The 17,451-nt window shown below is 38.6% G+C and overlaps 1 protein-coding gene across 2 annotated transcripts in view; it reads left to right on the plus strand.

Annotated features, from left to right (window-relative positions):
• Positions 1 to 17,451, plus strand: part of CNTNAP5 (contactin associated protein family member 5) — an 855,278-nt gene that overhangs the window by 805,538 nt on the left and 32,289 nt on the right. For both annotated transcript variants that reach the window (XM_028101360.1, XM_028101361.1), the window contains exons 20-21: positions 840 to 970; positions 8,678 to 8,765. In XM_028101360.1, the coding sequence (XP_027957161.1) occupies positions 840 to 970; positions 8,678 to 8,765 (219 nt within the window). The remainder of the gene's footprint in view (positions 1 to 839; positions 971 to 8,677; positions 8,766 to 17,451) is intronic.

Raw genomic sequence — 17,451 nt, forward strand, 5'->3', positions numbered from 1 at the left:
CCCCTTGCCCTACACCTGCACATTTGCACCACCACCGCAGCTCAACTCCTCTCAGTACCAAATATGCCACTGCTACAGACCCATTATTCATATTTAAGTGATAAAAACCCAAACAATAATAGAGCCAAAAGGAGAGAGTGAACCAGGAAAACCAGCATTAGTTATAGAGGTTCTTGTATCAGCTGATTCAATTGTGTATCATTTTAATAGGCCAAACATTTTTCTTCTATTGTGGCTTAGATTATTTTACAATCTTATTTCACATTATGTATTATGAAATTCCATGAAGGCAATTGGGAAGAAAAGGAATTATAAGAAATAGTAGGAATTGAAGAGAGAATGGAAAAGGACTCTATCTTATTAAAATTTTCACAATCCAATTACACAATAGACTTGTGATTGTTTTATTTTCCAACCTGGAATTATGGTTTTTCATCACACACACACACACACACACACACACACACGCACGCACTAATTTTGTACCTATACTTAGGATTTTCCGTATGGACCCAGATGCTATAGTAAAATAACATTTTTCAAAATTTGAATAATGAAATTTATATAGTATATATGATATATATATTAATATAGTATATAGTGTACATATATTGCTATATGTATATACATGTTTATGCTATATACTATATACATAGAGTAATATAGCATTTTTCAAAATTTGAATAATGAAAGGATTGAGACATAGATCCCTAGAAAAGAGTAATGATCAACTAAAAGATAATCTGATCACATTTTTGCATTTTATGTTTATATATATATATATATATATATATACAAAATCCCATGTTTAATTCTAATTTCTAATATTTTTTTTCAAGGAAGCTTACAGGTTCGCTATCAGCTAAGCAAGGAAGAAACCCAGGTTTTCAATATTGATGCAGAGAACTTTGCCAACAGAAGGATGCACCATTTGAACATTAACCGCGAGGGAAGAGAGCTTACCATTCAGGTATCTTACTTAACTTCTTCTCATTCAGTCGAATATGCTTTAGCTGTTCAGTAAAATTTTCTGAGTTTCTACCCTGAGCCAAGCACGCAGCCAAGTTCTGGGGATAGATATCAAGCACACTTGACTCCAGCTTTTGAAGAACTAGACAAAATTGAACTACTGAACTACAGTGTGTTCCCCTTTTGCTACCAGCATGAACATCTCCTGAGACTTTGTTAGAAATGCAAGTTCTTGGGCCTTACATCAGAATACTTAATCACAACTTTTTTGCAGGAGGTAGCAGGTGATTCTGAAACCTGATCAAATTTGATAACCCTGAATTGGAGTATAAGAGGAGGACACACAGCTGAAGAGGAAATCACAAGAGACTGTCAAGGGCTAGGGGAGAAATGTGTGCAGGTGATATGGGAGCACAGATGAGGCCACTGATCTCTTCTGGGAATCAATATTTGTTTCTTGGAGAAAGTTAGGAATAAACTGAGTCATGAAGGTGAGGAGGAATTGGCTAAGTGGAGAAGAAAGAAAGAAATGCTCAGATGGTGGGTCCACGTGAGAATCAACAAAGATGTCCAGAAATGCATAGCATGTGGCAAGCACTCTGGAATTCCAGGGGTCTTGGTATAAAAGGCAGGGATCAGATGAGGGCACATGACAACAGAGAACTGGCAGAGTCCACACCATCCTATTCAGAATCATGACTTCAAATGAGTCCTTCCGTCTGCCCAGCAATTGCCTCTTATTTTTTTTAATCCATCACTCTCTTGATCTCTTAGATGATAAGTTTAAACCTCCTTCTTTCCCCTTACACCCCAACAATTACAACCCCATCTTCACTTGTATGAGATGACTTTCTTTTCTTCTTTATTGTGATAAATGTAGCATTCAGAAGACAATACCTGCACACTCTCACCACCACATTTACCCATACACGTGCATTGGTGTCCAGGAACTTTGTCTCCCTCATGTTGGTGAATATGAGCAGGCAGGACTTCTTTCTAAGACTGAATCCATGACTTGTGGGACAGGTCTCATACCACACTGAAGAACATCACTCCAGCATCTCCCCTCCCTTGTCAACATTTGCCAGTTCTGTTTGGATGGCTTCCCAAAGCATAAACATGCAAGGATTGCATTCATTAAAAACACAATTACAATACAATACAACACAACACAACACAACATGACAAAAATCACTCTCTAGGTCAGGGAAGGGAACCTCTCTCTTGTCTGAATTCATGTACTGTCCCATTTTCTCTTTCAATTCAGTTTATTGCCCACATCCTTGGAAATGTTTATATATTTGGTCTTCCAAGTTGCCCTTCCTTTTTCTTAAACCAGTGAATAATTTGTTTCTGTGCTGGACTAAAATTATACTTCTAAAGACACCAGTGATCTTACAGAATCTAGCAATTTTTCCTTACTTATCTTCCCATTGACATTTGACACAATGATGCCTCTGCTCTTGAGACACATTCTTATTTAGCTTGTAGGACATCAATTTCACCTGCTGTTTCTTCTGTATCTGCTGGATGCTCATTCTCTTCTCTTTTGTTGCCTTCCCATCATTGTCTGAAGTGGAGCATCCTAGGACTCGTTTTCATTTCTTTTGTGTCTACACTCATTCTGTGTCTAATCTCATTCAGGCTCACATCTTTTTTTTTAAGATTTTATTTATTTATTTATTTATTTATTTATTAGAGAGCAAGGGAGCGAGAAACAGCATGAGAGGGGAGAGGGTCAGAGGGAGAAGCAGGCTCCCCACTGAGCCGGGAGCCTGACGTGGGACTCAATCTCTGGACTCCGGGATCATGACCTGAGCCAAAGGCAGTCGCTTAAACAACTGAGCCACCCAGGCGCCCCAGACTCGCATCTTTAAATGCCATGGAATGCTGATTAATTAATCCCAAAGCTACATTTAACTCCAATCCTTTCTCTGAATTCCAGACCTATCATTGCCGACTTGGCATATCTCTTGAATGTCTATTAGCCATCTCAAATGTTACATATTTCACATTGAGTTACTGAAAATCTTTCCCCAAACACTCCCTACCCCCATAAATCTTCCACACCTCAGTTAATAGCAGCTCTATTCTGGCAACTTCTCGATCTCAACATTATGGTGTCATCTCTGATATCTCTCCTCCCACATGCAACATCCTGTGGATCAACAGCCTCTACCATGCCCCAGCCACCCTCCTATCTTCCTTGGATTATTACAGTTTACAGTTGCATCTTAATTGACAGATCTCTCCTTCACTTTTTGTTGCCCTACAACCTGTTCTCAACATAGCAGCCAGAGAGATCCTATTAAAACATTAATCAGATGGTTCTCTTCCATCCGAACACTTCAGTGGTTTTATTTCTCATGTAGAGTAAAAGCCAAAGACCTTAAGAAAAAAGTAAGTAGAGTAGAGTAAAAGCCAAAGACCTTGAGAAGCTTAAGGGGGTCTCCGTGACCCAGCCTCCACAGCTCAATTCCCATGTTACTCCCATCTATCGGTATTTTCTTTGACTCTACATTGCCACTCTGTCCTCCTTGCTGTTTCAGGGCTCTTGAACATCCTTGAATATGGTTTGCTTAGAATGCTATTGTCCATATATCTACATTACTAGTTGTACTTGCACTTCTTTCAGGACATCTCTCAAAAAGCAATTATTCTTAATGAGACCATTTTTGATCACCTTGTTTAATACAGCGAACTTGCCCTTTGACATCCACCCTACAGTGCTTAAACACAATCTAACATTCAATATAATTTATTTATTTATTTTTTTTGTCTTCTCTCTCCTCTAGAGGACAGGAATTTTTTCTGTTTTCATTACCATAGAACCCCACTTTATCAAGCAGTGCCTAACATATAACAGGTACTCAATTAATATTTATGAATGAAATGAATAAATTCCACAGGGCTTAATTTATTATGTGGAGGAGATCAAATTGGCCCTGTGGAGAAAGGAAGGGAAACCATTGGATTTTAGGCAAGGGAAGTAGAATTTCATTTTCAGGGGCTCACTGTGATCACTGCATGGAAATACACATTGGGGAGTGATGAGGCATAAGACAGAGGCCAGTCAGAAAGAGATCATGAGGGCTTCAATTAGTGCAGTGGGGGAACCATGGACATGATGTGAAATGTCATAGAAGTAACATCAGTAGCATTGAGCAACCTTTTAGATGTAGGTTATGGGAGAAGTCAAAGATGACTATTAGTTTTCTTGATTGAGTGGGGGTTCAAGAATAATTGTCCAATGTGTGGTAGAAAACAATCCCTGAGTGGTTTTAATATAATGAGCTTCCCTCTAGAATTTACTCTTGAAATAAGGGGGGCACATCTTTGGAGAAAGTTTGGTTTGGTGCAAGATTGGAAGATAAAAGGGATGGGAATGATAACTTCTCATTTGAATGTCTTGACATGCAGGATGCATTCTGGTGGGCATGTGTACATATGATTCAGTTTTCCTTCTTTATATTTCCTGTATTCTTTTCCACAAATGAAAGACATGAACAGGTCAGTGAGAGAACAATAAGAGGCATTTCCTTCTCTTTTCCATAAAAAAGATTTCCACCAATCAGTTTAATAGTGAATGATAAGCCCATGTTGGTTGAGAACAAATTACTTCCAAAACCTTGAGGGTGCAGAAAGAAAACTGGAGCAGAGGGGTACCTGAGTGTCTCAGTCATTAAGCATCTGCCTTCGGCACAGGTCATGATCCCAGGGTCCTGGGATGGAGCCCCATGTCGGGCTCTCTGCTCAGTGAGAAGCCTGCTTCTCCCTTTCCCATTCCCCTGCTTGTGTTCCCTCTCTCATTGTCTCTCTCTCTGTCAAATAAATAAATAAAATCTTAAAAAAAAGAAAAACTGGAGCAGAGGCTATTTTTTTAATCATTTTAAATCATTTCATTGACACAGTAACACAATACACCTGCCTCCTTGATACTCCCACCCCTCTTATCCTGTCTATATGTCTCCATCCTTCCTGCTTAGAACAAACTGTTCAGTAAAAACAGAAAAGGATAGGCTCCTACTACATCTCCAGTCCTGCCCTTAGGCCCTGTGAATCAGAATTGATTAGAGAGAGCAGGTGGGCATCACTATCCTCAACCAATCAGAGGCATCCAGTACCTATAAACAGATTCCCTCATAACCCCCAGGCCTAGAGTTGCTATTCTTCCTCCTGTCTTTCTTTGTGATGCTGAGAAGGAGGTCATGGGGACTGGGCCTGCAATCAGGAGCAAGTATTCCTGGAGATGAGTTGAGAATTGTAATTTGGCTAGTGTTTTTTAAGGTACAGGTGCCCCCAAAAATGCTCTGGTAGTGGAGGTGAACTTCAGTGTTCTTATTTAAAATGCATATGTGACATTAAACAGATAAAGCCAGTTTACCAAAATGCCAACTCATAAAGAAGTAAGTGCTAGGAACTTTTGAAACAAAGTAATTACCTCCTTTTTTCTCAAGAGATGAAGATCCTGAGGTCAAGAGAGGTATCCCTATAGGACTTGAGTGTGAATTTGTGCTCCACTACTTACATTATGTGATCTAAGACCATTACTCACTTTTCTGAGCTTCAGTCTACTGCTTTATTTAAAAAAAAAAAAAAAAAAGACGGGCTCCTGGGTGGCTCAGTCGTTAAGCCTTTGCCTTCGGTTCAGGTCATGATCCCAGGGTCCTGGGATCGAACACCACGTCAGGCTCCCTGTTGAGCGGGAAGCCTGCTTCTCCCTCTCCCTCTCCCCATGCTTGTGTTCCCTCTCTCACTGTGTCTCTCTCTGTTAAATAAATAAATAAAATCTTAAAAAAAAAAAAGCGGGGGAATGCAAATGCAAACTGAGCTCAGTCAGTTTTTGAAAGAACATAGCTAAAAGACCAAGCATGAAGCCTAGCATGTAGGACTTACTCAAAAAAGGTTTGTTCCATTTTCTTCTTTTTTTCCAACCCATTTAAAAACTTGCAAGACCACTGGGCATCCTAGATCCTGAGTTCAACAAAGCTTCTCTACGGCCAGATTTTAAACTTTAGACATCCAATAGTGATAAAGGACTACAGACAATTCTTCACTCTTTACCACCCCACCAATTATAATTAAAAACAAAAACAATACTAAACCATAGAAACAAATAAAAGGAAATATGACAAAATAATATATTTCCCACTGAATACCTCAATGATTGCAATAGCCCATATTATAAATGTTGAAGGCCTGAAAATAAATCTCTCTAGTACACCCTTCTTTTTGTTTGTTTGTATGCTTTTGTCCTATGAATTTGCTAAGATTTTTTCAAATTGGTAACCCAGCACTTGAACCGGTCCAAATGTTTAGGTGCCATATTCCATGTTAGTGCTGGAACCCATGTCCCGACTATCCATAGTCCAGCAGTAACCTCAAGTATTGTTTGAGTCATCTTTCCTTCCTCTCCAAATACACATGGTTTTCCTAAAACTCCCTTAACTGGGTGTCATTTCACACCTCCTCTCCTTCGTTAGTCCTCGGGTTTAAGTGCTAAAGACTAGGTGAGTTCCCACGAAACAGAAGAGCAGAATAGGGATGACTCAGCTGCTTGAACAGTGAGCTCTCCCATGTGTGACATTCGCGCATGGAACCATCAAGGTTCAGGAACAACTTGCAGAGGCAGCTGATCTTGTGGACCCCGGGGAGCAGGTGAGGGGCCGAATCTAGGGGCATCTCAGCTCAACCTTCTACTGTTCTCCACTCCACCGGGAACTCTCACTCATTTCAGCATCCTCTCCAACCTGGGCAAGAGCACAGGAGGGGAGGACCCCGCCCCTACTGGAAGGGGCAGTCTTCGAGGTGAGAAGAGGCAGGAAAGAGCTCTGAAATAGGGCAAGAAGAAAACTCCTTCAGGGCAAGGACTCAACCTGAATCCATGAGCATTAAACAAATTGTGGATGGGCACCATGAGGACCAAACCCCAGTGTTGTACCTAAAGGTGTAGGGACTACCAGGCAGTGAGAAGCATCCTGGTGATGTGACCAACTATGTCACCATAGCCTCAAGATAGAAAGGGAATCAATACAAGATGTTTATTTATTCACTCAACAAACCCATGTTAGGAGTTACTCTGCCAGTTTCTGTAAAAGGTCTTAAAGAAAACATATATTGCTAAGATGTCTGAATTCTTAAAGAGGCAATAGTTTAGTGAGGGTGGGAGGGAGAAAGAGAGAGAAGCAGATCATTATAATGCAGCACTTTAAATTCCAAGTTAGGGGCAGAAAAAAAAGCCACCATGAGCATAGAGAAGAGTGTCACCTGATCGAACCAAGACTTCAAGGAAAGCTTTCTGGATGAGGTAGACTCATGGAGCACTTAAAATAGTGTTTGGCACATAGTAGATTCTCAGATGTTTGTTGATGAGTTTTGTTGAAAGCCAGAAGTAAAAACATATACTGATTGTCTACGGGTTGCTCAGATATCTAGAGATGTGTGGACAAGTAAAGCAAACACCATAAAGAGTGGTGGGTGGGCCACATGACAAAGGGACACTGCTTTGTGACACTGTCTGGCCCTGGCCAAGTTATTGATCTCTAGGATATCAGTTCCTTAGTCTGTAAAACAGGTGTAATAATGCCTATTTCACAATATTATAGGGAGGCATATATTTTGAAAGATGCTTCAATATGATGTCTCATACATACCCAGAATTCAATAAATAGCAAATATTATTCCAGTCTCATTTCATAAATGAAATAGTAATAAGGTATCTAATCATGCACCAGAAGTCATAGCCAGTGACTTCTCTCACAGCAGAAACCACTACAGAACCCAGAGGATTCTAGGGGATGGTTAATCTGAGCAGAAGTGGGTGGAGGGACCGTGGGATCTAGGAAAATTGAGTATCAACCCTGGGTTAGCTGCTTCTAAGTGGAGAGTGGGGCTGGGCATACAGTTTTAAAGGTTCATAATTACCTATTCATATCATGTGAATGTTCAGTGTAGAGCCAGAAGAAATTGCAGATTTGACTAGACCAAAAAGGCTGGGAATGGATGGGCACTGTCTTGGAATGAGGAGGAGAAGAAGGGGATAGAGCTGGGATTAGCAGTAGGCCAGAAAAAGAGGGTGCCCTAAGGGATTATCCTGGAAATAAAGTCCTGAAGAATCCCAGTGGTGGCCTTTGCTCACCCCTGTGAGGGGTGCTTATCAGGTGTTCATGTTGGGGGCAACTCTTCTGCTGGCCTATCCTCCCCAGGGTCCAGCTTTTTGTCAAACTGAAATATTTGCTCAGGAAAATCCCCCATCCACACCTGAAAAGGACCAGGTTAGAATTATTGTAGCAAAGGAGGCAGCAAGGGCCAAATGGGGAGAAGGGAGAAATGGGGATTGAGTATGTGCTTTCCTTTCAATGTCAGTCCTGCACAGCATGGTCCCAAGAAGGCGTCATTTGTTTGCTCGTTTGCAGTAAAGAACTTGGTGAGAAACTCTCAGTGGGGAGATAAATACCTGTCTAAAGCTGTACAGAATTTCCCAGGGAGAAGGCTTGTATGAAAGCCTTTATTTAACCAAGAGGGAAGAAAGGAGTATTTTGCCTGCATTGTGGGAGAATTAGCGAGACATTTCTCATCTCTCCAGAGAGAAAGTCCCAAAGAGGGATCTGCTCTGTGTGTGTTTCCAAGCTCTTTCCAGATGGGAGGGTTTTATGCCCTTTACTTACAGACCTCTTCTGATGCACGTTTGTTTTCTGTTTTCCTGCAGGTAGATCAGCAACTGCGACTCAGTTACAACTTCTCCCCAGAAGTCGAATTCAGGGCCATACGGTCACTCACCTTGGGCAAAGTCAAAGGTTTGTTCCTGCCCATTCCTTTCCAGTAGGCTTTGTTAAAATCAGTGAATAAATAAATAATTTCCATCGGGCTGGTTGGCAATTCAAATCTGGAGGCTCTTGCTCCTATAACGTGCAAGATCTAAAACCAAGGTTTCTGGTGTAGGACTTGCTGAGATATATATGTGGCAGGTTGGGGCTAGCATTTATATCTACTTTATAGAAGCCTGAGTAAGGCATATTAACATAGAAGTTGAGTAAAATAATTATTTACTTACTTTCTAATTAATTAATTGATTTTAGATGTTTATTTTTTACTTAAATTTTCTTAATTTTTACTTAAAGAAATTAAGGATTTGGGCTATCCAGTTATTGGATTGCTCAAATGTTTAATCTCTTCACTAATTCTTCACCAGTTGAAAGAGGATTGAAATCTCCTATAATAGTAGATTTTCTTTTTTTTCTACCAGAAGTTCTGTGAATTTTCATCTTATATACAATGAGGGTCTTTAAGAAATTTTTGTATCTTGATGAATTGAACATTTTTTTTTTCATACTGAAGTGGTCTTTTTAAATTAATTGCTCCTTGGGGTTAAGTCTGTTTTGTCTGTTATTAATAAATTGGATTCATTTGTGTGGTCTATCTTTTCCCATATATTTCCTTTCAATTTTTCTTTTTCTTCCCTTTTTTCTTTCTTATTTTTTTAAATTCAATTATAATGAATATGCAGTGTCATATCCTTTTTAAGTGTGCAATATAATGATTCAGCAATTCTATACATTGCTCAGTGCTCATCACGATAAGCTTACTTTTTTTTGTTTTTCAAAATTTATTTATTTGAGAGAGAAAGAGAGACAGAGAGAGCACAAGGGGGAGTGGGGATAGAGGGAGAGGGAAAGAATCTCAAGCAGACTGAGCAGGGAGCTTTATGTAAAGTTTTATCTCAGGACCCTGAGATCATGACCTGAGCTGATCTCAAGAATCAGATGCTCAACTCACTGAGCCACCCAGGCACCCCATGATTAGCATATTCTTAATCTTTCTTTTTCTTTAAGCCTGTGTGTAATCTTGTGAAGAACATATGGCTGGATTTTGTACTTTATCCAGTCTGACCATCTTTGGGTTATAAATTGGCAAATGTAAGCCTCTCTACATTTTGGGGTTGCTTGTATGGCTAGATTTGTCTCTGCTTCCTTATTTTCTATTCATTCAACTTTTTTAGGCATTTTGAGCAAGAATGCATTTAACACTGTAAATGAGTTGCTTGCAAAATTGTGGCACCCCTTCCAGTATTGGTAAATTCTTGTTGCAGTCTTTTGGAATGACTATTCAGCAGTTGTGAGGGGATTTATGGGAAGCTATTAGCTCTGAGGCCATCACTGATGAGAGGCTAGAGTCCAGAAGCCCCTGAGGCCCCAGTCCTGCAGTACTCCTCCCCAGGAGGCAGGAAAGGTCTCTGAAAAGTGATGGCAGAAGACACTTCATTTTACCATGATTTTACTTGCTGGTAGAAACAGCTGAGGAGGCATAAAAATGACTCCTGTCTCACTGCAGCCTTCCAGATCCATAAACTTATTTAATTTCCAGAACATTATGCACGTCCAGAAACCCAACTGTAGTCAGGTCTGGAAAATGTCAATTTTAGCTTCCAAAATGGCAGTCGAATGAGCCAGTCACCCCTGACCAACCTCTAGATTGAATTTTGTATGTTTATTTTCTTATTTCCATCCCGCCTCCTATTAATAATCATTTTATGTTGACACCATTGTTGTTGTTGTTGTTGTTGTCATTATTTACTTATTTATTTTTTATTTTTAGAGAGAGAGTGCAAGCAGGGGTGGGGAAGGGCAGAGGGAGAGGGAGAGGGAGAGGGAGAAAGAGAATCCCAAGGAGAATCCAAGCTGAGCTCAGAGACTGACATGGGGCTCAATCTCACAACCCCAATATCAAGACCCAAGCAGAAATCAGGGTTGAACACTTAAGGACTGAGACACTCAAGTGCCCTGACACTATTATTTTGATTTAGTAATGCAGTCACTAATTTACTTGTTCCTCAATCCTTCATATACTTCATAACTTTCTACTTACTACAAGGTTTAATTTCCTTCTTTCTGAAGTAAATCCTTATGAGTTTCTTTGTCTAAGTGTCCCTTCATCTGATAAAGGACTTTATCTCAACTTTATTAGTGGAAAATAATTTTGCTAGACATACAATTCAATAATAAAGGATATTTTCCTTTTGATATTGAGAGAATTATTCAGGTATATGATGGAGCTAGCTCACACTAGCACATAAGAACCTGTTATACACATCTGTGCCCAATTCTGCATTCACTAATGTTATAATCCAGTTTGAAACTGGATAAACTCGGAGTGTTTATGGAAATCAGAAATGCTACAGGTCTCTCCCACTGTTGAGGGGTAAGATTTAAATCCTCACCAGCACATCACTCTAGTCTTCTGTCTTTTGCTATTACTGTTGAAAGGTTGGCTGTCAGTCTGTCCTGCCTTTGAAAGTGCCCTGATCACCCCCACCCCCAACACCCACAAGCTACTTTTAAGGTCCTCTTTTTGCTTTAGGTGTTTTGCAGTTTTATAGCCTTGTGTCTGATAGTATATTTCTTTTAAAGTATCTCCTTTGATGTGTGTGTTTCCTCTTCGTATCTATTTATTAGCTCTTATGTATCTATCTATACCATACGTATTATTCACATGTATCCCCATATTAATTCTCAAAAATTCTCAGCATGTCAAATCAGGCCTCTTTCTTACTCTCTCTATTCAATTATTCTAGACCCACACTAGGCAAATCTTACATTTTACATTTTTATCTTCATGTTTCTTACTGTACTTTTATAATAAATATCATTATTATTAATATTTTTGTCTATCTTGAATTCTGGGCAATGTATTGATTTTCCCATCTTCAAATTCACTAATTCTCTCTTCAGCTCTCCCTAATATCTCATCAAACCCAGTCATTGAGACATTTTTCATCAATTATCATTTTATTTCTAAAAGTTTTTATTTGTTCTTTTTCAAACACATCTGTTTATTTAGTCTGTTGTTCTCACTCATTTTACTGTTTCTATATTTTTATGTCTAATTATTATGTTAATAGCTATTGAACATTTTGCCTCTGATAATCCCAATATCTGAAGTCTGTAGGGGCCTAAATCTGTGATTTTTGGTTTTCTACTCCTTTCCTATGGTTCCTTGTTCTCATGTGTGTGTGTGTCTATGTGTGTGAACACATATTTTGTTGAAATTAATTTGTAGAAACATTGGTGATCAAAAATTTGGAAGCCTTCCTCTAGGCAAAATTTGCATTTAATCCTACCAGGTACCAAGAGGTGCTACCAATTTAGGATTATTTTAAGTTCTCACTTTGGTTTTTATTTTGTTTGTTTTGTTTTGTTTTGTTTTGTTTTTCTGAAAAGAGAGTGAGTATAAGTTTGACCTGCACACCTGAATGAGAGCAAGCCTATGATTGAAGTTTCAGCAGAAATGTTGTACTATGAATTTCATATGTCATGTAATTACTTTTGTTACTTTTTTTTTTCTTTTACAATTCAAAGCTGCATCAGAAGTGGACAGGTTTTATGTTTAATCCCTTTGCTGTTAGGTGATAGTCTTTTTTAGTCTTTTTTTCACTAAAGCTTCATGTGAGAGTCTCAGATTCAACATCTTCACTTGGCAAGGGCTCAAGGCTTGGATTTCTATTCTTCTACAAGATGGTACAAGTATTTCTGCATGATACAATCCTAATATTAGTTTATGGCTCACTGCCTTGGTTTTGTCCTCCGAAAACTTATGATTCTTTATTCCTGAAGTTCAGTGAGATAATAAAAGTATGTTTGTTGATTTTAATGAAGCAGAATTACATTTTAGAATATCTAGTCTATTATATGTTCTATGCTACCTAAATATATATTGATTCATGTCAGCCTCACTTCAGCCAAATCAGAAGAATCTTGGGAGGAAAGATAATTAGGGTTGCATGACCACAAAATTCAATTGTTTTTCATAGCATCTGCTTTGTGCAATGGAAGTTCTAGAAACATCCACTTGTTTAAACAGTGTCCCTCCATTAGTTCTGTCACCACATAGGATGTTACTGTGGTCTTCCCATCTTTTGAATTAAATTCATAATACATGAGACCAAAAAAGTAAAACTCCAAATAAAGGTACTAAATCTCTGATGGATACCTTGTCATTTTGTTTTGGGTACTTTGTGAGGTACTTTGGAAAGAACTTGGTTAAGTTGAGGAATAATAGTAAAATTTTTTTCCTTGTGCTTACTTTTGGGGACTCCTGACTGCTGGCCTCCCTCCCCATCCAAACTGCTATTACGGACAGGACTCCCAATTAACCTCACCACTTCTGGTTTATTAGAAATCTCTAGCTGGAGGTGAAGGAGATGATATGAATGTCAACTTCATTATTAAGGAGGGACACTAATCCTGGGAATTTGTTGGGATTAAGCCTTATGCATTAGAAAGAGTATGGTGCAGGGATAGAGGTTACCGGAAGGGATGTACAGAAATGGGTGAGTGGAATTGATGGCAAATGAAACCCTACTCCACAATTTTATTTTATTTATTTTATTTTATTTATTTCTTTATTTTTTATTATGTTAATTACCATACATTACATCATTAGTTTTTGATGTAGTATTCCACGATTCATTGTTTGTGTATAACATCCAGTGCTCCATGCAGTATGTGCCCTCTTTAATACCCATCACCAGGGTAACCCATCCCCCCACCCCCTCCCCTCTAGAACCCTCAGTTTTTTCTCAGAGTCCATAGTCTCTCATGGTTCGTCTCCCCCTCTGATTCTTCCCCCTTCATTCTTCCCCTCCTGCTATCTTCTTTTTTTTTTAACATATAATATAGTATTTGTTTCAGAAGTATAGATCTGTGATTCAACAGTCTTACACAATTCACAGTGCTCACCATAGCACATACCCTCCCCAATGTCTATCACCCAGCCACCCCATCCCTCCCACCGCTCACCACTCCAGCAACCCTCAGTTAGTTTTCTGAGATTAAGAATTCCTCATATCAGTGAGGTCATATGATACACATCTTTCTCTGATTGACTTATTTCACTCAGCATAATACCCTCCAGTTCCATCCACATCATTGCAAATGGAAAGATTTCATTTCTTTTCATCACTGCATAATATTCCACTATATATATATACCACTCTTCTTTATCCATTCATCTGTCAATGGACATCTTGGCTATTTCCATAGTTTGGCTATTGTGGGCATTGCTGTAAAAAACGTTGGGGTGCACGTACCCCTTCAGATCCCTACATTTGTATCTTTGTGGTAAATACCCAGTAGTGCAATTGCTGGGTCATATGGTAGCTCTATTTTCAATTTTTGAGGAACCTCCCTACTGTTTTCCAGAGTGGCTGCACCAGCCTGCATTCCCACCAACAGTCCTACTCCACAATTTTAGAAGAGCCTAGCACTCTGTTGGACATTTTCAGCTCTAAAACAAGGATGTATATGCAAGATATACATTTCATAGTAGATACCCAGGTCAAACAAGTGCAGTAAATCTATTGCCTCAGTGTTCTTCAGTATCACTAGTAGTATTCCATAAGATACAAGAACAAGTTGTTGTTGTTGTTGTTTTCATTTCATATATATATATATATATATATATATATATATATATGAGTAAAAAAATGTTCTTTCCTGAGAATTCCTGTGATGCAAGGACTAGTTCCTGAAAATAACATAATCATTGACATTAAAAACTGCATTTCAGATGCTCACCTCTGGTAAGTTATGGGATATTGTTAGCTTCCTTCCTTGATTTACAGACACTGTTTGACTTTTAAGGGAGATTATTTAGCTTGGTTCTATCACATCAATTAACATTAAAAAGAGAAAAATAGAGAGTATGTATTTAGGCAAGCCACCCTTTTGGACAAGATCATCTGGGTTTCTGGAAAATAACTTAATTCTTTAGAAAACATAGAAATGCATTCTTTAGATTCAAATAGCATGACTTATCTGTGTGTTTCTAAGTCTCTGTCTGACTTGGCCTGGGCTAGAGAAGGTGTGGGCATCAGACAGATTTAGGAATTCAAAAACCTTTAGACTTCCAAGAAAAATTGCCCATTTTGGTTTCAGTTTTGTTTTAATGTTTTTTTTTTTTTTTCTTCTGGTCCTGGCTTTCCCTAATTTACTGTGCCAGAATATATCATTAAATTTGATTTTGACATTAAAAAAAACCCAACTATTTTTGGTAGAACTAATAATTAAGGAATATTATTATTATTATTATTTTCTTCCCAAGAGGAGCCTTCTTAACTGTACTATAGATTTGGGAAGTAACTACTTTTTAAAATATGGAAACATGTTAAAGTTTAAGTGGAAAGAAATCATAGCACTGCCTTTATACCATAGCCACCAGATACTGAATAGAAACTAACATGAGACTTGCACTCAGGGCATGCTTATAGGGTTGTCTGTGTATGAAGCCAACATAATTCCATGTCTACTTGCCAATTTGAAAGGCCGAAGTTCACACCTGGCAGAGTCATTATTCTTGTGCTCTGATGGCTGTTTGCCCACGTAGCTTCAAATTTCAGTCGGTCCTAAGACGCAGTACAGAAATTGAAAGAATTCCTTCTCAACCTGCTTAAAACCCAGCTAATCTGGAAATTGCAGGGCTAGGCATGAGCACTTGCAGATGCTTTTTGGTCTATTAAAATAAAATGAGTTTTGACTGTATCTATAAAGCAGGGTTCTTGAATTCTTCCAAATCCCTCAGTTTTTTGTTTGTTTATTAGTTTGTTTTTTGAACTTCAAGCACATTGTTGAATGAATGCCCTGATTATTGTTATGTTAAATTATTTCTCAAGCATCTTCTAGAAGGTGAGTTATGGCTGCCATTTTTAGGAAGCACAGCAGAATTTATGCATATAAATGAAAGGTGGGCACTTCAAAGTACTCATTTTGGAAGACTGCATATACCCTGATTTCTTTTTTGATTTTGTAGAATTGGGTTCCCCTTATGATTCAAATCTGGTAGAGCTGATATTAAACTAAGAAGCAAAGTTAAAATGTGAAAGATGCTCAGCTTTTCAGAGGCAAAGTGACACATATTTGGTTCTCTGTTCTGTAATTGCTGTCACGTGACCACAGGGAAGTTGTCCATTCTGTCTGTAGTTCCTCATCAGTAAAATGAGGATGATGACACTTGATTTATTTAATTCATAGAGCTGTGTAAGGATTACATTTGACACTTATATACAAAGCATTTGGTATTTAACACACCTCAGTAAAGTTAATTTAAGCAGTTTAAGATTGTAGGAACATAAAGAGCTGATATTTTGTTTTGTTTTAAGACTCTGGAAAGAAAACTGTAAATATAACTTCCAGGGAGGCACACAAATATGTTCTCACTGGGCAGTTCTGAACCATGGTGGGTCTCTAAGACATGAGTGATTTGCCATCAGTTAGAGCTGTTTCAAGGGTCAAGCTCATACCAGCTTAAACAGTGGTGATAGTAGAGAATATAATAGTTGGTGAAAATGGAAGGTTCAGAGTGTAAGCTTTGTTTCAGAAGCTCAAATGTGACCATGATTTACTCTTTGTCAATCTCTCTGTTTCTTGCTCTACTTTTACCTCTGCTTATTTTTCTGTGGGGTTTCAGTCTCAGGCAGGATTTCAAGAATAACAAAGGTGGAATCAGCAACTCCAAGCTTAAATACTACCATTTCAGCCTCTGATAGAAAGAAAGCCTTTGATTTCTAAAATTTCCAAAGTCCTGGATTGACTCTCAGAGGACCAATTTGTGTCAGGTGACAATGTCAGATGATTACAATTTTAAAGTCATTGGGATACACTGAATGGCCATTGCTGAATTCAAAGCACCCAGCTAAGGCTCTAGAGAGGGTGAAGGGGTCAGCTCAGTATTAAACACATATGCTGAGAACAGGGAAGCCAAGGTGTTCTTCCTAGAAAGTGAGATGGATTGTGAGAAGGGAAAATCAGCAATAACCCAATAATGTCACTGCTTTTTCTCCATTGCATTCCTCCTCCTCCTCCTCTTCTTCTTTTTCTTCTTCCTCTTCTATTATTATTATTATTATGAGAGAGAGAGAGAGAGTGCTTGAGAAGGGGGTAGGGGCAGAGGGAGAGGGAGAGAAAAAATCTCAAGCAGGTTCCATGAGCCTGACGTTGGACTGGATTTCACAACCCTGAGATCATGAGCTAAATCAAGAGTCAGACACTTAAACAACTGAGTCACCCAGGTGCCCCCATATTCTGCTTCTTTTAAGCAAGAGAGAGGTGGATGCAGTTAGAGGACAGACTAGAAGTTGCACACAATTTGGGGACTGCATTGTGCTTGTGGGCATCAACAGTCCAAATGTGTCACAATAGAAAAGGCAGAAGTTGAAAGATACTCTTTTAAGAAGAGCATGTTACCTTCCTTGGGACAAGTTTATAGCTTCCCAAGATACTCATTTGAGGAAGTTTTCACTTTGAAGAAAGTACTCATTTCATTCATTCATTCTGAAATCATCGGTTTCCTAAAAAAATATTTAGTTTCTGTTCATTCGTAGTTCTTCGGTAAATAAAAAGATTGCCAAACAACAACCTTTTCTGACTTCTGATAATGTGTGTAATTGTCTCATACTGTGTCCAGAAATTTCTTTTGGGATACTGTTTCTCC

This window comes from Eumetopias jubatus, unplaced genomic scaffold (genome assembly GCF_037043125.1).
Source record: "Eumetopias jubatus isolate StellerSeaLion01/CBP00866 unplaced genomic scaffold, mEumJub1_p1.0 scaffold_3, whole genome shotgun sequence".
Classification (NCBI taxonomy): Eukaryota; Metazoa; Chordata; class Mammalia; order Carnivora; family Otariidae; genus Eumetopias; species Eumetopias jubatus.